Raw genomic sequence first — 24525 nt, 5'->3', positions numbered from 1 at the left:
AAAGGTTTCTTTGTTGTGATCCCATCCATCCAGATTCTAAATGTGAGCCTTCTACCAGGGACAGAAATAGAAAAGCTTTTTAAGTAAAAAATAATTCAATTTGAGATCAGCTGACTGATGGTGTTGCCGGTGTAAGCAGGAGGCTCACAAGACATAAAAGAATAGCTTCTCCTTCCTCTTCATTTGCACAAGAGACATTTAAAATAAATAAGTGTAGCTGCTTATTGAAGACCAAATTCCTTCTCCACAGTTTCTAAAACAAAGGTAAATGTATTTTGTTATTTCTGTCATACAACTATTATTCAGGGAATGATATGTCCTCACCCTGCAAACAGTTATGAACATGTCTCATGAAAAATTGTTCGGAATTTTTTTGACAAAATTAATTCTATTGGAAAAAAAAAACCCTGAAGCAAAGGAAGTTTTTCAAAATGTCCTCATTTGAAAATGAAATTGTTCTCCTTTACTTTTATACCTAGAAAAATAGCCTGTTTAGGATTTGCAAGGTGAAATCAAACCATTTTCGTTGTTCTTTTGGGCAGGAAGATAATTCTACTACGCTATTTTGAACACAGTTAAAAGATCACCCCCCAAATCTCCTATTTTTTTAAAGATTTAATGCAAAATTAGAACAAAGAGAATATAATTATCCATTTATAATTTTTATTTTGTCCCAATTAACATGGTGGGGAAAAAAAGCTTAAGAAATACATATATATATATATATATATGTATATGAAAGATGGTAAGCCATTTTCTAACCAGCTCTAATGCAGAGATACTTCACTAGCATTATTCACTGTAAACTCTACAAGTACAAAATAGCTTAAAAATAAAATACAATTATTGGAAAACAAAAGGCACGGATGAAATGAGGAGGTCTTAGAAACCAGGAAAATATTTACCCTGGAAACAGTGGCTATATAGCTGCCTGATTGCAAACTACATGGATCAGAATCTTGTAAAAAATGTACAAGCCAAAGGGCAAAGACATTTACAAAATAAGGCCCCTTTTTATCCCAATTCCAAAGACTTAATAATTTAGTACAAAGGAATAGCTGACTTACTCCCCACCAAGAAAAAAAAAAAATCATGAATGTGCTTATCTTGGCAAAGACATTGAGAGAATTTAAACTTCATAGGATTAGGCAACAATAAGAACAAAAGTCTTAAAATTAAGGATATCTGAAACAGCAAATAATTCTAAGACTAAAAATAGCTGCCTACAAAACAAGAAGTGGCTGAGTGGGTCCTTAGAGTCTGACAGAAAAAAGAAGTATCTCAAACAGTGGAGAAATGTATATATTGTATTACAGCAATACAGGAAAAACAGCAATTTAAGCCACGAGGTGTCCAAGTTTCTTCTGCCTTGTGTCAGTAGAAAACTCTGGCTCCTTCTCTCTCATCTCCTCCCTTTTTCCTCCCTCCCTTTCTTTTCTCTAGTTCATTCTCTGTCTCTTTCATAGGGACTTTTGTAAACTTGTATATTCTTGTTGTTAAATGAGAACACCATCATTTTGCACATGGGAGCTAAGAGGCAAAATCCCAACATGAAAAAACAAATGAAAATCATCATTAGCTCAATATTACAGTAATTCATTTCATTTTCACCTTATTTTGTAGGACATTTCAAGAGCATAAATAAATATAAAAAGTATTCCAAAAACACCTTTTTTCAATTTTCTTGTGGTACATCAGTATTAACTTCCTTTTAGCATTTGAGCAGTTTCTCAATAATAGCTCCAAGGGTCTCATTATCTTTTGGCCTGGACTGGCGCACGCTGCAAGTATCTTGAAATGAATAACATGCTTTTCCAATCAATTCAGACTAATACTTTACCGCTGTCATTAGACAACTGCTATAATAGACAACACATCCAGTTGTCTGTTAGAATAACTCACATGAACTGGAGACATGACGCTTCTTACGTAGCTAAGAGTAACTTTTGTAAATGACTAATCCATGTCAACAGCTTCTAATTTTCTCCATCAGAGTTGCCAGTTCTGTCAGCAGTGCAGAATACAAATATCACCAAAAAAACCCCAAACCCGAAACAATCCAAAAAAAAAAAACCAAACCCACGCACCAAAAGAAAAAAACCCAAAACCCCCCCACAAAACAGAAAAACCAAGCCAAACCAAAAAGATGATAAAGTAGCCTTCTAGCTTATTGACTTTGACTTCTAATTAAATACATTTTGTAACACTAGGGATTCCTGCAGAAACCATATTTGCATCTAACACAACACAATCACCAATCTGTCTGGTTTAAGACCGCATCAGAGGAAAACAGGTCTGTCTGAGCTCTGTGTCCTAAGATTTCTGTATGAGTATGGCTGATTTTTTTAGCATGCTGGTAAGAAGATTGGACCATTTTTATATTATAGCCTTCTTTACTCTGAGGGTGACAGAGAGGCTATACAGTCTCCTTCTCTGGAGACATTCAAAACCCACCGGGACGCATTCCTGTGCGATCTGCTCTGGGTGAACCTGCTTTAGCAGGTGGGTTGGACTAGATGATCTCCAGAGGTCCCTTCCAACCCCAACCATCCCGTGATTCTGTGTAATATAAAACTTTTGTAAAAAATCCAAGAGCACTGTCATTCTGAACTTGAAACAGTTCAAACTTTTATCTTCACAGCCCAGACTGCCATAGCCACAATTCTTGTTAAAAACTTAACAATCCATCTCAAACACCTTCCTCTTATCCCCCTTCACACCCTAAGCTAATTTTATTTCATTCCTCCTCACCCCCAAACTTCCCCTCATACAATCAAGAAGCCACTCCACAAACCTGTAATGCTAATCTTTCTAAACCATGCTTTAGCCTATTCCAAATCCCTTCCAACTCAAGAATTATTGATGTGCCACCGATGTAAACTCAGAGGGAATACCTCTGGATTCAGCTTCTTGACACCTCCAATTCTGCTTGCCCAGGTACTGCTATGTTTTCTACTGCTCCACCATTGCTCCTCCTGCTGCTGCTGTGTCTCTCTGCTTGTCTCCTGCACCACTTCTCTCTCAACACCGGTCCTGCCACTAGCAAGGAGTACACAGTGCTACTTATTGGTGACTGTAGCTCTCCTGGTATTAAAGCAGCCTCAGCTGCTGGTCTGACAGGGATTTAACACCTACATACAGGTCTGCATTTACTGGAAATGACCTAGAGAGAACCCTAAGGGCAGAAGCAAAAAATATGTTTGTGAGAAGACAGGACATATGGAATCCATATTACTAACGAGTCATTACAATCTGCATAGCAAGTAATATACGTGGTCAGATGCTATTCAACACTTGCTTTGGTTAAACAGGCTTCTCCTCTTTCATCTTGCTTCTTCTTGTCTAAGTGCAGTTGCCCAAATATAGTCTTTTTGTATAAGCCCAGCAGACACAACCTATTCAGAAGTGATGGTATTTTCCTTACCTTTATTATTCCTTGCCATCCTCTCTATCTCAGTAATTCAGATACTGCCCCCTTAGTAGCTGTGTTTACCTACTGTTAGCAGGTTGGATGTGTATGAGATTACAAAGGAAGAGATTAGATTTATTTAACATCACTTAAAAAGTTATGGTTAAGTCTTGCAGGCTTCCACCTTTGAATCAAACAGATTTTGTCAGATTACATACAGTGCACACAAACCAGAGTCACCTCAAAACTACAAGCTTATTTCAGAACCTAACCCCCTCTGAAACTGTTTAACAATTCATTTCCATTTGATTCTTGAAACAGAGTCCATAATCAAAATTACATACACTTTTAACATTACTTTTTAAACAACTAGACCTTAAGTGGTAAGAGAAAAACCACTATTGTACAGCTGGAAAATGTCCTAGTTCACAATCATCCTGCTTGCTTTTTTGTTGAAAATGCTTTCATAACTCGTTGCAGGCAGGGAATGTTCTGCTCCACTGGAATAGTTAACTATTAGGTGCATTTTGTTGCAACGTTATTTGCCACTACACTTGATAGTATCTTACAGACATATAAATACATTGTTTTAAGTTAATGAGGAAAAGACAATACTGTATATATCACTACTTCTCAGAATTGCTAACTTCCTGTCATGAAGAATTTGCTTTGAGCTGTGAAAGAATATGAACTCCAACTATACATGACCTCAATGTTTACAATGAAACTATATATAAATGACAGACTTTGGGGCAGAAGGGACATTTTACCTTGCAGCACGGAATTGTTTCAGTTTCTGCCTCCAGTTTTCAAGCAAGATGGCTGCGGACTTATTATCGGTAAATAGGTACAAAGTCCGGTCACATGAACTGCAACAGAAAGGTGGAGGGGAAGAAAGGGCAACAATGAAAAAGGCGACTTCTTGTTATACAACACCAACAGTATTTCTTGACAAGAGACTAGGAAACAATCTCAATGTGTTTCATAATGCATCTATATGTGTCTAACCAAGACACTTGTTTCAGTTTGTTGCTGAAGGTCTCCTGTTAGACTTTTCAAAGGCTGGTGATTTTACATCATATTTTTGGAAAACAAGGGCCAGAATCTCAGGTACATTTCTGCCTTCTGTACACATGGTAAGGGTTCCTGCATAACATCTACACAGCAACTTCTAAAAAATTGCATTAAAACACCTTTTTAAGCATAATTTCAGATCAGTGTTTTTCAAATTTTTCCACTGTATGCACAGAACTATTTAGAGGTTCTCTATATATAAATAGTGTCCACCACAGCCCATCCTGGTTTGCTCACTATACATTCTCTTAGAAACTGTATGTGCTCCCAGAAAATGACTTCTCCCAGGAAGTCCAAGGACCCCAATAGGAAAAATCATTCATTAAACTTTGAAAAGTGCTACCTAGTTTATGTGTGATCCTCCTCGCTCCACCTCAGTTCATGTATTTTTCACAAGGAAACTTGATTAGGAAGAGAAAGATGCATGTCCGAAGATGTGTGACAACCAACGCCAGTAAAACTTAACAGTATCCAAGCCTTCCCTTCTAAATACAAAACTTTACTTTTCTTCCAGGCACAATACTGAAGCTAACAATGACTGTGAGAAATCAAACTGAACCAATGTTTTTGAACAGCTGTCTAAATGCAAAGTTTAAATTACATTTTTCTGTTGTTCAAGAAATCGGTACGGCTTGTTCAGAGCTTTTCTCCTGAGTTTTTCCTCCCTCTACTTTAACATAACATTGTACTGTAACAACTTTGAAACCATTTTAAACTGCCAGCCTTTTCTCTGTCTCAAATACAAACAAGAAATGCTAGCTCTACCTTAAACCTTTGAAAAACTCTGCACCTATTTTCTTGCACTTGTTGAAAGCATTACATTAAGAAGTGAAAATAAAGACAATTTACAGAAATATTGTCAATCTCCCTAAAATAAGTAACCAGCTAGTTTTAATCTATTTGATTAATAATATTTTTAGATTAATGATATTGTAGAAGGTACTGAGAAATAATCCTTCATATAAGAAGCAGTACAAGGTATAACAGATGAGCTGCAACATCCATTGCCAAAACACAAAAATATTTGTACTTTACCAAGATTCTTATGTACATACACTGCAACTCTTCAGAGATGTATAATAATAACTATTTACTTACAATAAATTAAGGCAAATTATTATTAAGCAAAATTAATTCAAAAACTTGTAATCACATAAATTAGAAGAAAGTGATATATATAACGAGGATATATATGCCAAAAATGTAGATGGAGTGAATGAAAACATTTGTCTGTGCTAATTAACATGACAATTCAAGACATTGCACATGGAAAACCAAAATGCAGTGTAAAAAGGTCTATTCATTCTAAGTAAAACAATATACAAAAACCCATGATGAGTTAATGAGTGAAAAAACAAACTCCCTCTCCTATCAAAAACTGGGCACAGAATGAAGACTGAACTGAGGGGTTTATTTTGTTTGAGTTTTGTCTCCGTGTTTGATTAGAATCACTAAAGAGTGGTAAAGTGACAATTACTCAATGACTTCAAAGCATAAGTAGGTGAGAAAACTGAAATGCTAACAGGGAGGCTGCATTGCAGCCATGCTGAATAGGGTACTACATTATCCAGTAATGTATTCTGCAACGATACGGAAGAGATATGTATTGTTTAATGAATTATATTATCTGCTTTGACCAATAGGTGTTTTTGTGGTTTTCTTTTTTTTTTCTTCCCACATAGATATGAACACCTAAGTCCAACTCCGTACTTTCATAATTTGTTAGAAACATTATTTTTTAAGATACTTCAGTCTTCTGGTCACCAAGTGGGAGGTAGTATCTACTCATTTATATAAGAATATTCATATGTATAAGAGAATTCAACTGATCGAATTGGTAAAGGAAATATATTTTTTTAAATAATGTTTGGGATGAAAAGGAGATAGAATGATGCATAACTGGATCTACTGGAATCTGGTGGAAGGGCAGAGTTGCAGTGAGGCAGACCTTTCATCTCAGTTCATCAAAAGCCCTTTGCTGAAGCTTTAAAGGTTTAGGATCAAACTTAATCACACCACTAATTGTTCATGTACCTCATCAGGATTGCAAGATCATCATTCTTCATACTTAAAAAACATAGAAAAATCTTTCAAACTGGTGAAGAGGTATTAAGCTCTTCATGATTTAGATATGTTGCCCCTGATCTCTTTCAGTGAAGTACAATATTGACTGACTATTCTTAACTAATAAGGATACAGCTAGAAGTGATCCATAAAGAAAATTTTTAAATGGACAAGTGGCATCAAGTTTTCAGCTTTTGGTTTGGTACAAAACAGGGAACAACCTGACTAAGCAGCAGTAGTAAAAAACATTCATAAGAATGACAAACCATTCATTAGTGAAAGAAAAAAAAAAAAAACAAACTATGGCAAAAATGGTAGTTCTGTTCTTACGTTAATTCAAAGGTATGCTGCACCTGGGACTAAGGCAGCAGTCTATTAGTAAAATATGGCCTATTTTTCACTTATAAAACCTACAGTTACAAAGCTAAACATCACCTGAGTGCTAGACTTCTCTAAGGAAACAGAAAAACTAGAAACCTGAAGAGCAACTAAAATGCTAAAAGCTTCAGAAGCATAACTTATGAGGAAAGGTAAAAGGAACAACATTTGCTAAATTGACCCCCCAAAACCAAAAGAGTAGAGGAAGAACAATGGATATCCTGGCAGAGCAAAAGATTCAGTGACAGATTTAGAAAAAATCAGGCGTAATGTCTGGACAGACATTTTAAGCATACACAATTCTGTCTCGAAGAATTCACCTAGATCTTGAACATCTCTTATGGTCTTATCTATATGTAAGCACATGAAATGGAAATACAGGTTTCTTTTACTCCTGCAGTGTCACTGTGAGCAATCATTCACCTTATAGAATCCAAGGTGAAATGTTTGAGATGCACTTAGTAGGTGGAACTACTAAGCTTCTCCTAGGTTCCTTCCAGGTATCCCTAATATCTAACTGTATCAGTATTTACAAGTGGTGCTTCTTGTTTTACAAATGTTTTATGAAAACAAATATCTGTTATAGATCTTCTGCTAAGAAAATTTTAGTTCAAAGCATAAAATATGGCTACATCATTTTCTCATATATTTTGTAACAACACATTGAACCTAATTTCTCAAGGTATGTAAACATATACTTGAAGTTGGTGGACAACGTAATACAGGGACTGTCTCTCACCCCAAAATTAGTCAGTGCCATGCATGCTAGTGCTCACAAAGCATATTTGACACTGGCTGTCCACAACATGTTCTGGAGCATGCTATCAGTGCATGTTTGCGTGTCTGCACATGTAGGCAGGAAGAGAGGGCAGTAGCTTCAGGACGAAGTTGTTCCCAAATGGAATTATGACTTGGTTGAGGGGTACACTAACTCCTTCAGCCAAGGTAAAGTCCCAACTCTCCTAGTCAAGAAAAGCTCATGTATCTAATAAAACTCAGCTGCAACAGGGACTCAAGAAGCATCCGGTTAGCTCTGCTTGGCACTTCTCCCTCTCCTCTTCCTTCCCACCATTTCTGCCTCCTGATCAGAGTTGCTAATTCATATGTTGCAGCACAGTGTTGTGGCTTCTCTGGCTAGATAGATCCAGACAGACTACCAGAATCACTGCAAAAAAAGAAAGGCTGTGGCACTGTGCAGTAGCTGCCCTCCTGTGCTACCTAAGCTCAGAGCACATTTGCCCTGATCACATAGACATTCTGGGCTGTGTGTCAGGGAACTCATTTATCTCTGCTCGGCTCTTCTGGGTAGGTAGAAAATATTAAGGGCACACACCCACCAAGTAGGCAGAATGTCTGAGCTCTGGAGATTGAATTCCCCAGCTCGTTGCCTGCTGAGTGAAGTACACACATATAAAACCTGAATCTGGAGCATCACAGATCAGTGGCTTGGAGACCTTGTGACCCAGAGAATCACAATTCCTTCTCTCTCTCCTTTCCATCTCAAGATGTAATTACTGCAGCCTTTGAAGAGGTTGAGCTTCAGAACACAAGACTGAAAGGCACCGCTGGAAGGGTGACTGCATTCAGTTCCACCCTTATTGCTGGCAACCAAGTAACAGATGTCTTGCTCACGAAGGCTGATGGAATGTGTATTCCACATGGCACTACAAAAAATTTCCTATAATCTGTAACGATCAAACTGTAGTAAAATGAAAAAAATATACCGTTTCCTCAAAAATAAGACCTACCCCGATAACAAGCCCTAGCATGATTTTTCAGGATTTTTGAGGATGCTCGAAATATATGCCCTACTTCAAAAATAAGCCCTAGTTACAGTTCATAAAAATGTCAATTTAAATAGCGTACAGGCAGCTATACATGTAAAAAAGGGCATCTTTTGGAGAAAAGATTAATACCAGACTCTGTCTTATTTTTGGGGAAATGGTAGCTATTAATTTCACATGCAGACAAGAAAAAAAAACAAAAAGAAAAAACCAAGAGCATAACCAGTATTTTAGGCTCCTGCAATAATGGAAAGTTAGATATAATAAATAAAAGTTGCAAAAGATCCTATGGAGGAAGGAAAAGCAAAATAAGACACATGACCTAGGATCTTATCTGGGGATGTATTCCCTTCCGCCCTAATCTTTTTGATAGTTTAGGGCGAATCAACGTACCCATTCAGCACTTCAGGATTTCAATTACAATGACACCAGAATACTTCGCCTGTGCACAGCCAGTATTTTACTGGAAGATCGAAAATTATGTTAAAGAGATAATTCACAAGCCATAGAGATGAGAAAATGATTCTCATTGACTTTAATGGAAACAAAAAAGGCCTTGAAGCATGGCATTAAGTCTTCATTTCCTAGCTTCAGAAACTGTTCGTTCTGTTGTACAATCCCATCAATAAACACAGCAATTGACATCTAAAAATATCTTAGATCCCTTGTTCTCTCTTGTGTGCTCGGTTGGCTTTTCTAGAATTTCACCCCTCATTGCTGCTTAAGAACCCTTTTACAGTGCCTTGTATGAATTTTTAGATGACCAACATACGTTTTCTTCACTTCACTCTCCTGAAGCATAACACGTCTTTCTTGTAACTAACTCGCTTGTAATTGTTGGCAAATATCAAAATCCAGAAAATGGATGGCTCTCCTCCTCCAGTTTGCTTGGCTGTAAGAAGACCCACATCATTTATAAAAGATTATATATTCCCTTTTGACTTATGTAATCAATAAAACATGACTTAGATCAGCAGATGTACGGTATTATTTCATTGCCTTAAGGCATATGCTCATTTTCCCTTTTGCAACTGTAAAAACATGAACAGAAACAATAAAATTTACTTATTTCATATTCTTAGGGTGAAAAGCTCTTGTTATGTGACATCCAGCACTGGGAGGGGTTTCATATTCTGAGGGCTTATAGGCTCAACTATAGCAACTGTTGTGAATCTCAGCTGATACCTGAATTAAATTATATTTAACTCTAAGTCATTCCAAGTAATTTGTTACTAATAGTGGGTTTAACAGCTGTTCTTGTAAATCATCCTGAAAGCTTTTAAATTACTGGGTTTATTCTTTAGATTATAATATTCAAACTAAAATGGATTATAATCTGTTTATCCTCTTTGCAAAGGCGCCTGCAGAACAAGAAAAATCAAGTCAGTCATTTCTGTGTGAAACACATAGTACATGATGCTACTACCAATGCTATAAAAATATGTAAGTGAATCCATGTTTCGAGCACAGTATGAAGGAGTGAAATAGAAAACTGCAATTTTTGAGTCAAGTGTATTACCTAAGAAAACAAACATGTTCTGAAGCTTTTACTCTCCAGGAAAAGAACTTAGTCACATAAGTTTCAGTAATGTGGAAAACATTTTAGCTTCAAGGTAAAGAAAACTCAAACACAGAAAGGTCAAAAAAAAGGTTATGTGTATATAAAACTTTGCGTTGCATACTTGAAATGCTTTGGAAATGCACCCGAGTATTTTGACCTTATCTGACATGCAAGAAAAATAAAAACAAAGTGATTTTAACATATTACTACAAATCTGGATAAAGTAGACTTGTTTGGGTAAGAAGGGCTACCTATTGGCAGCTAACTTACAGTCATGCAAAAACCTGAACCCCCAGCATGTATACGTACTATGTTACACCATAAAATATAAAACTTGGCAAAGAGTTATTCATCTGACTTGGTATGTGCCCCGATAGCAAGTAAAATTCATTTAAACATGTGTATGTAGTTAACTATTCTTCAGACTTTACAGGACTCAAGTTTATTTGCATGATTATGTCTCAGTAACCCAAGTGCACCCTTCTCAATAAGCAGACTTCAGGTCCTTAAGCACAGAATTAACTGTTTTCATGGCTACTGTACCTCCTCCACCACTGTATGCTTCCCAGAACTCAAAAGTTATTAAAATGAAGTCCTTATCACTTGAAACAGCCTTAAAATAAATAATGTAGCCAAAAAAAAAAAAAAAAAAAAAAAAAAAAATCAATTGCACAATTCTCAACTTCTTTACACACCTTCTCAAAAAAACAAGACACAAATACTACTGCTGAGATGTTTGAGACAAATATTTAATACAGCTCAAATAAAACTTAGATCAGCATTTTCACTTACTTGTGCATCTAGAAAACTATAGTCCACCATGAATTAAAAGTTCTGCTCGGAATTTGAATTTCACTCTGTTAGCAAGAATACTTAGTCACACTAAATATCTCTAAACAGTTTGTCTATATTGGGAAGATTTTCCCCTGTTTGAACGTAGCTTTGAAGAATCAAGTAAGCTAACATTACACTGATTATCACTGATGAGACAGAGTAAAGCAAAGCAAACTGAGGTCATCAGCATGTCAGGTCACCTGACTATCTTGAAATGTGTACAGTAAGATTTGTAACACAAACTACTTAACCCCTGAACATCTTGTGTATTACACTTTAATTTTTTTTCTTCATAGTGGTTGTCTTTATTATTTATTTCCCCTTTAAATACTTAAATTTTACATAAGCCTTATGTTTTCTGAGATGAACTGGTGGTTTACGGGCTACAAATAGTGAATATCTCCCCTTTTGGGGAGGGTAGGGGAGGTGGAGTTGTGATCAAAATACTTACGCTTTTCTCTAATTACAAAAATCAATCAGAATACATGAGTGACGTAGCTCTTTCTCGTTAATAAAAGTAGGTGTTACTATGCCAGCAAAAACAATTAAAGATGGACTTTTTTTAGAATATTTGATAATTAGAAAATGGATTAATCCACCTCAGGTACAACTGCCATACAAACTCATTACTCACCCTCTTGAAATTTTTGCCACAACAGAGTACACTCTTCCAGCAGAAACACATTCCTTCTTCGAATAGCAGAATACTACCGTTATAAGCATTGAAATTACTATAATGATTTTTTATTCCTTTTAACAGATAAATACTTTTTTGGACATACTGTATTTAGGATTTGACCTTTCCATTGATTATAGCTATGCTCCCACAGAAGTGAACTATTAAGCAAACTAATGCATTTGCTGTTTGAAACAAAGTTTGAACATTTACATATCACACAGTGTTTATTGCAGAAACAAAACAGCTGCGGGCATTCTTAACACTCGTATGGTTACAAAGAAAAATTGGATCTGGAAGCACAGGACCCATCTTCTTAAATCTATGCAAGAACTAACAGATACATGTCATGACTACACATGACATATAAAAAATACATTTAAGGCACTATGCACAGTTTTTTCCTAGCCTACATAGGCAGGGCCTAAGCAGAATTATCAAACAATCACTACAAAATGAGACATGTAAAAAAAAAAAAAAAAAATCAGAAAACCAACTCAAAAAACTGTTTGAAAGACAAGTTTTATTATTAAAAAGGTAAAAGTAAAGGCCAAGGATGTTTTATTTGTTGTCTTTTTTTTCCAAAATAGGAGGAGGTATGAGGACTTTGTGGCTATGGTATTTCCGACAAATGTAAGGTAAGAGTTCTTTTAAGGGATAGGTTTTGGGTGTAGGTGAGATGCCTAAGGGGGCTAAATTAAAATTTAAATATGACTGTATGACACCTACAGTTAGGGCTTTAATAGCCACCACTAACTTGCTAAAATGGTGGAGTACTGCCAAATTCAAATGAAGGCACTGTCAGAAAAAAATGAGTTGCCGAGAGGCCTACCTACAGACAAAGGTGACAGGACTGCCTTTATGCGAAGCCACAACTAACCACTGCCTGCACACAGAAGGGCAAAGCAGGACAAATCTTCAGGCCAGCATGCCACCTTGAGAGCCTGACATGGCTCTTTTCGTGTCTGCTTCTGCAACTGGTACTGACGCCCAACGGTGAGTTACCTGCATGAAAAAAAAAAAAAAAAAAAAAAGGAAGACTGATGAAGAAGGAAGGATGTAAAAGGAAGACTGATGACTCTTTCCCTCACACCTGCCCAGCCAACATCAGATTAGGTGTCCGTGCAGGAAGATTTTGCTTTATGTTGAGAACATTGGCTTGTTTCTTGAACTTCAGAACTTCTTGAATGTTTCAGAAAAGAAAACTCACAGAACAACCCACAATTAACTACTCCCGTGCCCAGCAGCCCTTAAGAGCCAGGTTTACACACCTTTACTCTTTCCTCACAGTTTAACATAGATTTACGCCTTTTTCTTTACAACCCCAAGTATGATTCAGCGATAATATTATCCTGGTAAATCTCTACACATGCACGCCCAACTTTTTCGAGGAAACAAGGTCTAAACACGTCAAAAGGCGTCTCTGCCACAGACAGCATCAAGTGGGGCCTAAAAGGTCTTCCACGACAAGAGGCCCACGAAGAGAAACTGACTTCGTCTTACAAAAAGAACAGCGAAACAAACAATCTTCCGCCCCGCCGGCCGCCCCGCAGCGCTCCCGGCACCGACGCCCGCTCGCCGCCGCGGCCCGGCCCGGCCCGGCCCGGCCCAACCTTCCCCCGCGGCTGCACCGCTCCCCAGCGGCTCCGGCCGCGGCGGCGGAGCGCGCTTGCGCCAGCGCCAGGCGGGCTCCGCGCCGCCCTGGTCTCGCCATGGCCGCCTCCTCCTGCTCCTCCGCGGCCGCGCTGCGGCCGGTCACTCACCTGATCTTTGACATGGACGGGCTCCTGCTGGGTGTGTAGCCTTCGCTCCTCTCCCCTGCCGCGGCCCGGCCGCCGCCTCGGGCTGGCCAGGCCCACTGCGCTGTGAGGCCCGGCCGCTCCGTGCGGGCTGCGAAGGGGCCGCAGCGGGCGGTGAGCAGCCCCCTCGCCCGCCTCGACGCGCCGCCCCTCAGCTGAGGCGCCTCCCGGGGTCAGCGGAGCGGAGCGGGCCGGGCCGGGCCGCCCCCTGCGGCCGCTCTTTCGCGCTCTACTGGTTCTGGGCGGGCTGCCAGGGCGCCCCGGGCGGCGTTGCTTAAACCAGCTTGGAGGGGTTGAAGCAACAGGAAACGATTTGTTTCCTTCCTCTCCTTCTCCTCCACGCCAGCTCCTGCCTTCCCTGGGCAAATTTCGTCTGAATTAAGAGATCCGGGGCTGAGACTGAAAGGGGCGCTTACCCTTAAGCATGGGTGGCTGTGGGGGGGAACAAAGAAACAAGGAAAGCGAGTGTGGAGAATGGGTTTCCAGGTTTTTAAGACTAAAGGAGCCCGGGGATCAGCAGGAGGCGGCTGCGCGGGGCACAGCAGAGCGCGTAAACGTTTGGAGCTGCAACCCCCAGCTGAAAGGTCTGGAAACTGCTCCGATGGTCCTCTCCCGGTTTTTCTTTTAGTAGACTTAGCTTTACGGGGTCATTCTGAAATCTGTCGGTTGCAGAATCACAGAATGGTTTGGGTTGGAAGGGACCTCTGGAGATCATCCAGTCCAACCCACCTGCTAAAGCAGGTTCACCCAGAGCAGATCGCACAGGAATGCGTCCAGATGGGTCTTCAGTGTCTCCAGAATGCCCCTCATGCTACAGTTAGATTGGATCTTTAGGTTTGAATAGTCAGTGTGTTTAAAACAGTATTTAAGTTGGCTTGTAAATACATAAAGGGTAAGTGTCAGGAGGATGGGGCCAGGCTCTTCTCAGTGACAACCAGTGATAAGACAAGGGGCAATGGGTGCAAACTGGAACACAGGAGGTTCCACTTAAATATGAGAAGAAACTTCTTCTCAGTGAGGGTGACAGAACACTGGAACAGGCTGCCCAGGAGGGGTTGTGGAGTCTCCTTCTCTGGAGACATTCAAACCCCGCCTGGACACCTTCCTGTGTAACCTCGTCTGGGTGTTCCTGCTCCAGCGGGAGGATTGGACTAGATGATCTTTCGAGGTCCCTTCCAATCCCTAACATTCTGTGGTTCTGTGATTCTTAACTATTTGCTGAAACAGAGCCGCCTGCTGCACATCTCCTGTAGCATCATGGAGTATTTTTGTATGTGACTTGGTTTTTGAAATAGTCTGTGTGGATTATCACACAGGAAGCAGTTTTGGATGTGGGTGAATTCTTAAAAAGTGAGAACTTGAGGCATGTGCCTTCTTTCTGCAAAACCTGGATCATTGCAATTTCTGGAAAAACTGCTGTGAAGTCTAATGAATTACTCTGTTTCTAAGAAATGTCTGCTTTTCAGTTCATGCGTATAACAGGTGAAGGCAATTCATTTATCATGGTTTTAAACAAAAACGGCTTTACTCAGATTATCACAAATAGTGTCAAGCATTTTGGAGCCTCTGGTTTCTGTTCGTTTCATCTACACTCTCAATTTCCTAGGCAAAAGAGTGATTAAGTAGCTTCATTTTCAGTTTCACCACTAGAGCCTCAAGTAGCCTGGAGTTATGTGGTGTGCGTTTAGGGTGGTGGGTTTTTTGTTTGTTTGGTTTGTTTGTTTTGTTTTGTGGGGTTTGGTTTTGTTTTGTTTTTTAAATCCAGAATAAATTATTTTCATTTAATTATTACTTAGAAGTTGCAGGAAAGCTTTTTTAATTACTACTGCTTTTTAGCAGAATTTGAAAATCTGCTTGGCACAGACTACTCACCTGAGCAGGACAGTCTAGGTAAGCAGTATGAATATTTAGGCATTGACATGGCTACATAAGATTTATGTATCGGTTTTAAGTGAATTTATTATTCACAGGTATTTACAGGATAGCGCCTTTGCTGTGGGCAATATTCTAGGAACTAAAGACATTTTTCTCAGATGTCCTGTCTATATTTAGAAATTGCTTTTCTGCAGAATTTCAAACAGTCAAAACCAATACAAATGGAGGTTCTGAGTCATGTTTAGTTCTCCATACTCCTGGGGTTCATACAGTGAGGAAGCAATAAAAATACTCTAGATTATGAACTGTATCTCATACTGGGAAAGTAATTATAAAGAATCCATAATTCTTGGGCCCAAATTTGCCAAGATTGAGACACTCAAGATGTAAACCTACTTCTCGCTGATATTAAATTTATCTATTATAAAGTATAGCTCCAGAGAAATACTTTTATCACTTTCTGGATTCAAACAAAATAGCAGACATAAATTATGGCATCTTGTAGGCTTATATATAAAATACACTACATGAAGAGTTTATGCATGCTGGTGTAATTTATTTTTCTCTTTATATGAGAGGCATCCTTTGCACTGATAAATATTTGTTGTGTTGTGTTTCCATTCCCCTAGTTACTGTTATGCTACAAGACGGATGTTATTTCTTCCATTTTAAAAAAATGCACAGAAAGAACGTTTTGTATTTCAGTAATCTTTCAGCTGTGGTGAAAGCCATAATTATAAAATTAGACTGAAAATACTCTTAAGTGTCTTCCTGTACAGGGGAATAAAAGGGACACTACCTTGATGATTTTCATAACGTACACTTCCTTTCGGAGGATTTGTAGTATGTTTCAGCCTCTAAATATTTTGAGTTCTGTCACAACTCTAGCATAATTTTTAGTGAACCTGTTTGTTTCATGACGAGTTCTGACCCTTAGGAGGCAAAAAGGCAGTCGGGAGACTGCTTGGTCTTCCCCAAGATTCCTATGTATTTCAAGAAATTTGGAGTAATTTTTGGGATAGAATGGCATGAGGGACACACAGGCTAGAGACTTTCTACCCAACTTGTTTGCCGTAAATCTTCTGAATGAGACACATGGTTACCTTGATGTAAGACTACATGAGAAACAAGGTGCCCTTTAATTTTCTTATGAAACTTTTAATATGTCACAGTGTTAATCAAAGATGATAAAATGAATTACATGTGTATTGCTAGAAGCTAGAGAAATCTGCATAAAATTACCTCATTTGAAAGAGCACAAACAAATTTTTTGGTATTGGATATCTAAAACTACAAGTACCTCCGTAACTGATTGTATTTTTCAGAATCTGAAGGTTTAGGGTTTGCAGTAATTTTCACAATAAATCAGTGTGTGTAAATGTATGTGACTGTTTTTGAAAGTTTTCACCTCAGCTTTGCCAATTTTATAGACCAAATATTAATTTATCTATAAACAATGAAAAATTGAACATTAAATTCATCTAATGTGCCACGAACTTTCTATAGCTGACATGCTTGCTTCTGATTAAAGAAGGCAGGATATCTTCTGATAGGAAGATTTCCAAAATATTCGTGACTACTTCATAACTGTGAGTATAAAATCCTTAAATGAGGTCTGAGGCACTTACAAGGTTTGTGACTTTGGAAACAATCCAGGTGTCACCCCCCAGAACCTGCATCCATATACTTAGTGGCAGACGCTAGACTGTGTGAAAGTGTTGCTGAGTCCAATCTTCTGTGACTTTACCTCCCCCCATCTCTTTAACATAATTGAGACTGATTAAGTTGTCCTTGAGTTCCACCTCGATGTATCAGCTTACTTTCAATAGGGAAGTTCTTGCCCCTGAAATTCCAGTAGAAGTATTTCATCCCTTTCATTGTAAGGCCTTCTTTATCATTGTTTGAAATGTTATCTAACACCCTTTTTTTCAGCACTTATGATCAATGCGGTTCACCCTGCTTTTGGGTTTTTCTCCTTTTGGATTACCGTCTCTTTCTTTTTGAGCTGTTGGGTGAAATCTTAGGGGGTTTTGTCTGTTGTTCCACTTGGCAGGAAATCAGCACACTGGAAAATAGTGCTCTAATTTAGCAAGTAAAATATGTGAATAGCACCCCTAGAAAGCTTGTTATTTAGTAGGTAAAATTAATTAAAGTACTTTTTTTTTTTTATGAAACTCCAGCTGTAATGGAAAAAAACAACCTTTGTCTGAGTGTACTACAGTTACATCCTGCTTTATTATACATATGCACCAAGATTTAGTTAACATAGTTTATAAGTGGTGCTCACTTCACTGTGTAGTATAAACCAGAGGAAAAGGAATAACTCCATTTTAATTTTGGTGTACTGCTGTACTTTTTTTTTTTTAAACCAACGCTTATGTAGTGTTAAATTTCTGCTTGTTTTCCTACAGCAAATCCGAACAATAAATGCTCAGAACTTGTACAGTAGACTACTGTTCTTACCACTAGTATGTAGTATAATTAGAACTATTAAACCTGCTTATGTGTGTGCTTATCCAATGCATACAGCACAGGGTTAGCTTGCTAAAATAAATAAAAATAAAAAAAAACAGAACAGAAACTAGAGATCTTTGAAGATCTTTGATAAATAAGTACTTTTGTTATAGTTTTACTGTTTAATATCTCATCCTGGCATTTTAGTATATTGTAAAAAACATACAAAACCAATGCTGAAGATGGGGAAGGAAAAATCCATTGAATTTGTACAAAATATAGAACTACAGTAATGCCCTCTAGGATCTATCTTCTCAGCTTACTGCATAGGTTGTATTTTGAGCTATGGCGAGGAGTTTTATTATGTAATTGTAGTTAATAGCTACCCCACCACCAGAATACAGACAGGATTTAATGTTGGCTTTGTTGATCTGTACCTAAATTTGCATGGGGCTGAAAATATTTTAAATTAGAAATTCTATTCTTTACAAGTTGCATGTATAATATTAACCTTTCCTAGCTGACAAATGCACTTAGAAAACTGCTGCAAAGATACTTCTTAGCATTGTGCTTACAGCTGAACTACAGCTAAATAAACAAGCAGAGAACATGATGCTTTAGTATAGTAAGTTGTCAGGTTTTATTTTTGTTTAAATTTTTGTTAGGAGTAGTGACTGTTTCATGTAAATTATTATTGTTGCTGGTGTCCCTTAGTGCTGTGAAACAGCATCTTGACATAAGAATGTCAGTATATTCAAGTAAATCTAAAGGAGAGATGGTTTCTAAAGCAACTTAGCTTTGCGAGATAGCTTTGCCATAACTCAAAGTCACATTGGATGGAGAAGGCACTAGGTATACCCGCTTGTTCTGACCATTTGCAGTGGGGTGAGAAGTACATGGTGTTTCAAAAATATGGACCCAATTTCAAAAGGCAGTGATTTCAAATTGGGCCCATCTTTTTGAAACACCCTGCATTTCAAGCAACTGGGATCAGAATTTGCTGCTTTTGCAGCCCCTGTCTCCTTTGTGTGGAGAAAACCATGGGGTTCTCCTGTGCCAGCTCCTGCATGGCTGGTCATACAGGTAATCTCTGGTCTTTAGTATAGAAGAAATTAACTTGCAGTTAAATTCATTGCAGCATTGTGAGGTTCCTCGGAGTTTTGGCATGTTGTCTTTCTCCCCAGTGTTACCTACTAATTGTCGCAAGGTCAGAAGTCAGAAATGTACTCTGACTTCCATTGTGTTACACAAGTTACCTGGGAGATTGCTGTTATGAGAAATCTGGTAAGAGTTCCATGCTGGAGTTTGCTTATGTACGTGCTGTCTTTTTTTTTACAGTGTGAATGAGAGGTTAAAACAGCTTCCTATTTCTTCTGCATCAGTGCAAATAGCACCAATTCAACTAAACATCACTCCTCTCTAGATTGTCCTCTATTATGGTTTAAGTGGAGGAATTAATCTTCTTAGGCTATAAACTGGCAATCTTGTAAGCCTATTTTCTGCTTCTAGGTAGTGGAAACTTATTTTCTTGCCATTCTCCATTTCCATCTGATTCGGGGGAACAAAGAAGGAGACACAAAATACTGTCTTGCCCTTGTGTTCTGTACTTGCATCTTGTTGCAAAAACGAAGAGATTAAAGATATTATTAGATTAAAATACCTCATAGATGCCTCTTGAGCAAATTTTGGAGATAAGTAAAACAGGTCCTCTTTGAGAATTAACTAACCATAAATAGAGTAAATAAGATTTGTCATATGCTTGAAAGATAATGTTTTAATTTAACAGCAAGGAAAATTTTGGCAGGGACATAACAAACATGCTAACCTAGAGTCTAACTTCTGTTATTCCCATTATTGATTTGCAATTGTCCATCTGCATGGTTTCCTGTTGTTTGTAGTTAGAATAAACCAGAACTGGAGCTTAGTTAGGCATCTGTAGAACAGAACTTTTTTCATTTCTGTAATGATTATCACATTTCAAAGTGCCACGGGCAGCATTAGCGATGATCTTTTTTTCTCCCTGGGGAATTAACAAACAAATGCTCCCAAGCTGAAAGCTCTATGATTTGATTTTATTATAGCATATAAGTTACATACAAGTGCAATACATTTTTGGTGCTTATTTATTTATTACTTGTACCAGGCCCAAAGCACTTGGTTTTAAAATAACAAAACCCAAAACATGCTAATAAATGAATCCCAAGAGATTTCAGTTTTCTACTGTTAATAATGTGGCTTTCGTTTTCCAACTGTTACACACATTCAATTGTATAGAGGGCCTTTAACAAGTGGAGAGGTATGTTTTGAAGGTGCTGGGAGTCTAAAGGTTCTGTTTAGTGATTTTAAAGATACACACAGCAGTTTGGCCATTTATAAAAATTAGTCTCTTTCTGTGCCTAAATGCAGATTTTCCAGTCTGTTTGTAGATGATAAGGTTTTATATTTGTTGGCTATGCACACTGTTTTGTGTATAAAATTCCAGTTATTTTGCTTTGAATGTAAATAATAATGTGTCACAAATAGAACAGAATTTCACACAAAGAAAAGGCGCATAGAATTTTTCCTTATAATAACACTATTTCCAGCTGCTGCATTCCAATTTTCCTTTTACTTAAGAAGAAAAATAACATTAACAACCCTGGATTTATTTTTCTGCATGCTGGCAGTAGTTACACTGTGTGCTGTCTTGGGCCTAACCCTGCAGCTCTTGTTCTGAGTAGCAGTAGTTCATTCATGTAGCCTTGTTGTGAGCTGGCTAATTGAACTCTTGAGAGTGGAATTTTTAAGGCCACCTTAATTTCTCTGTGTAGGGCAGTTTACCAGCAAAATTCTGCTCTTTTAGTTCTCCTGGTGTATTTTCTCCAATAATCAATCTTATTCATGAATACTTGCGTTTATACTTCTAATGGTGGGGAAGAGGGTGTTGGTAATTGTTATTATCTGTAACTAATTTTTTACCTTGTTTTTTTATTATTGACAGCAAACCTCAGTTGTGACAATAATTTTCACAATGCGATCATTGTTTTTTTAAAAAACTGGGAACTACGTTAACTAACAACACAAAAGCAATTAAGCTAAATATCTTCTCCCTTCAAATTTGGTATCTAGTCCTTTCAATATGGACAACTGATTTTCTTTTGCATGATGCAGAGGCTGCTGGTGATTGTTGCTGCTTCTGTTATGTGTTACCGTACCTCTCTGTACCTCTCATATCTTTCACAAGACTACTGAGAAGTATTTAGCAAAGATAATTTTTAGATCTTATAATGGTTCTGACAGAGACTCCTGACCTTGATTTATCTGTTTCCTCCATAATGATGATGATAATAATAATAATAATAATATCAGTGTTCCGACTCAGAGTTCATTGAGGTACTGCCAACCTTTATCAAGATTTTTCTTGATACTTAGGTTGGAGAAAACCATCCTGTTTTATTTATCTCACTTTTGACTTCCTTTCCTTAGTAACCACTAAGGAATGCTTGTCTATTTCTTATGGCTCTTCTTTTAATGGCCGACAACTTTTCTCATTTTTTTTTTTCTTTTCTCCAATATTTCGCTTCTAGAAGCGTTGCACAGCTATCAACAGTATCAACGTTTGCTGTCTCTATGTATGCTTTCTGTTCTTGTGCAGTTTTTGGGAGTTTTTAATTCCTCTTACAAGAAGTACCATTTTCCATAGTAGTTTGGCAATAAATCTGATGCTGTAATTTGGAAAAACTTGCATCTAAGTGGACGCTGCTCTTTCCCAAGTATGGTTTTGCTATTGTTATATGTAATAGCTGGTTTCTTTTTAAAATGTATTGTCACTTTTTTTCTTCCTTCCCTCTTGAGGTATATGAAGTATTTTTGTAAAAGTCATCAAATAAGCCCTACTTCTAGTACACTATGTGTCTCTGATGAAACTGTTTTATTTCTAGTTCTTGAAAGCTTTCCTTTGGGCTCCAGTTATGTATCAGCACTCCATATATTATTTTTTTCCTCTGCTGTTAGTTTTTGTCTCTGCTGTGCCTATGTGTAGTTCTCTTTGGGCAAGTTTCATGTTCAGTTTGTCTCAGGATAACACAACTGAGAGGAAAGCTTGGTTTATTATTTATCAGTCCGGTCTTTCAATCTAGCATATGTAGGAATTTACTCATGACCTTTGTTGTTGTATAATATGTTCGGCATTATACAGTGTCTCATTTTTCCAGCTCATTAATAGATGTTTTCTGACCTGCTGTAACAGTTCCAGCAGCCCCTGTGTAACCTTCGCTCTCCGAAGGACAGACACAAGCAAGTCCTTTGCAGCAGCCCTGTGCTTGTGGTGGGATTTGCTGCCAAGAGGTCAGCCCTCTTGTTCGCTCCTGTGCATGGGTTGTCTGCTCTGCATAGATATTAGTTCGCTCAGGTTCTCTTTCACAGTGTCGCCACGCACTGCAAATTGCCTGCTCATGTTAGTGCACCTTTTTGAACATTATGTCTTTAAAATTGTGTTCTGCTTTAATCAGTCCGTTTGGATGTAATGTAAACTGCCACAGAGTACATATTGAAACTAATAGACCCTTGTTTGATTAGTGGCCAGTCATGAGAGGAAATGTCTTTGTTAGATTGGGTTGTTTTATGAGTTTGATGCTGGTGCTGTTCATTTGGAAACATTTCTGAGGAAGAAGAAAAAATTTGCCCTAATACTGGAAGAGGAGTAAAGATGTGTGTGTTTAAGGAAAATATTGAGGTTGTAGTGTGTCAGAAGGGCTGAAGTGGGAGAAATTAATAGGGTTTAGGTGGAGTATGAGTATACTGAGACATAATTTCATTTGAATAAATCGTTCTATGGTAAAGATTTTTTTTTTTTGTAATTTACATACAGAAAGCTCCTTTGACCTGTCTCATGGCAAGAGAGTAGACTCATATGCTTGTGAAATGACATAACTTTGGCTAATGTCATCATTCTGCTACATGACCATTACTGCAAAAAATTACACCACGTGAAATGGTGGATCTTTTTATGCTAGGACTGAATCCTCTCTGTAGCATTATTTTATTATTGGACTAACAAAATGTTCTTTGCCTTGTGGCTCAGGGGAGATAGAGCCACAAAGAGCATATCACAATGCTATAAATTTCTAGTCTTTAAAAATTAAAAACCGTGTTTCACGGGGAACATATCCCAGGAAAATGAAAACATTTGGGCCACCAAGGTATTCTAGTATATCTACTTGCTACTCTGCTGCCTAATAACTTAGATTATTATTATTGTTGTAGATCATATTTTTATGGTATTTTTCCTTCTCCCATTTTTAATTAGAACATCTTCGTTTTCCATGAATGAAGACATTTCAGAGTGAAGAGCAAGGAGTCGCATTGCCATTCTGGTGTGCGTGTTCTAGAACTTTAAACTTTTTATGTGGCAGTTGATTGCAAATTGTAGAGTATTGTAAAATTTAGTTTCTTAAAATGTTTGACTTGCTGTTGACTTTGCATCGTTCACTTTTTATCATGGCTTTGCCTTTTTCAAAGAGGGAGTGAACTATTCCCCTTCCCTCTTCTGGAACTTGTTACAGAGAGCAGGTAATTAATGTGTGCACTTTGGGATGCTGTAGAATAACAAGAAAAAAATGAAGTTCTAAGGGTTAGTTTAAAAAAGAAAAAGGTTTTGCATCTTTCTGCCCCTTGTTGTGCTGATTCCAGTTCTAACTTTTTTTTTTTCCATTAGAAAGCCTAGAGTTCTTTTTAACAGATTAAAAAAAATGTTTTGGGTTTATTTGCTAATTGTGTTCAAAGTTTTAAAGAACTTTTGGCATATTTTTTAGCTGCCTATTAGCTGAGTCTTCATACCTTTAGAAGCAGCTGCATCTCCTAAAAACCTTACACTTCACTACTACAAAATCTATGGATGGCTGTGATCTGTCACACGCAGCCTCCCCTGTCCAGGCTGGTCCCTGAACTGCCCTGAGAGAAGAGATTTCTGCAGTCTGCTGTAGCACCGTTACTGCTCTCCAGACCACTCCTTTGCTATGGAAAGCAAGGTGCTGGACAGAGGAGGCAGTCTGCATGTATGCTGGGACAAGATTTGAAATACTGTATGGCATGAGTGTTTCTAGGTCCCAGGGTTTACAAATAGCCTGTGAGTTCCAAAACATATACATTGGACCTACAGAATTGACTGCAATTATTAAAGACAGTGTTAATAACATGCAAGATCTTATCCCAATGCTTATCCATATATGCAAATATACTTTGTATAGCAGTCTTCATGTAACACCTTGGTCTCTGAGAAAATTTCTGAATTTCGATGGCATCTTATGAAGGTTCATAGCATTAGGAATTCTCTTTTTGTGATATATTTATTTTTTGTTAATGTTTTTCTTAGACTATGTTCTAAATGCTGGAGTTATTCCTTGGATATATTAGTTTTGCTTTCATTTCAAATATACTTCACAAATAGAAGAAAGTCTGTGAAGGCTTTCTCTATGTGATTTTTTTTTTTTCCTGGGTATCTGTTTGTTTTGCAGACTTAAGAATTTTTCAAATAATATTCTTTCAGGTTGAAAATTTCCAGTGCTCTACAAACCTCTAAAATTCTTGGATAAAGCTTTAGAAATCATACAATGTCCTGAGTTGGAAGGGACCCACAA

General features: G+C 37.8%; 2 protein-coding genes across 4 annotated transcripts in view; one reads left to right on the top strand and one right to left on the bottom strand.

Annotated features, from left to right (window-relative positions):
• The window catches only part of STS (steroid sulfatase), a 110083-nt gene extending 96235 nt beyond the window's left edge, over positions 1 to 13848 (bottom strand). For 2 of the 3 annotated variants that reach the window (XM_065646092.1, XM_065646101.1), the window contains exons 1-2: positions 13544 to 13848; positions 4180 to 4278 (exon numbers count right to left, since the gene is read on the bottom strand). In XM_065646092.1, coding sequence (XP_065502164.1) covers positions 4180 to 4278; positions 13544 to 13557 — 113 coding nt within the window. In that variant the 5' untranslated portion in view covers positions 13558 to 13848. Of the gene's footprint in view, positions 1 to 4179; positions 4279 to 12612; positions 12685 to 13543 lie in introns of those variants that run through there. The other variant, XM_065646111.1, reaches the window with a different exon arrangement.
• Positions 13469 to 24525, top strand: part of PUDP (pseudouridine 5'-phosphatase) — a 76701-nt gene continuing 65644 nt past the window's right edge. The window contains exon 1 of the mRNA XM_065646124.1: positions 13469 to 13574. Within this exon, the coding sequence (XP_065502196.1) occupies positions 13493 to 13574 (82 nt within the window). The 5' untranslated portion in view covers positions 13469 to 13492. The remainder of the gene's footprint in view (positions 13575 to 24525) is intronic.

This window comes from Caloenas nicobarica, chromosome 1 (genome assembly GCF_036013445.1).
Source record: "Caloenas nicobarica isolate bCalNic1 chromosome 1, bCalNic1.hap1, whole genome shotgun sequence".
NCBI lineage: Eukaryota > Metazoa > Chordata > Aves > Columbiformes > Columbidae > Caloenas > Caloenas nicobarica.
This window is presented reverse-complemented; position numbering and strand designations above follow the sequence as displayed.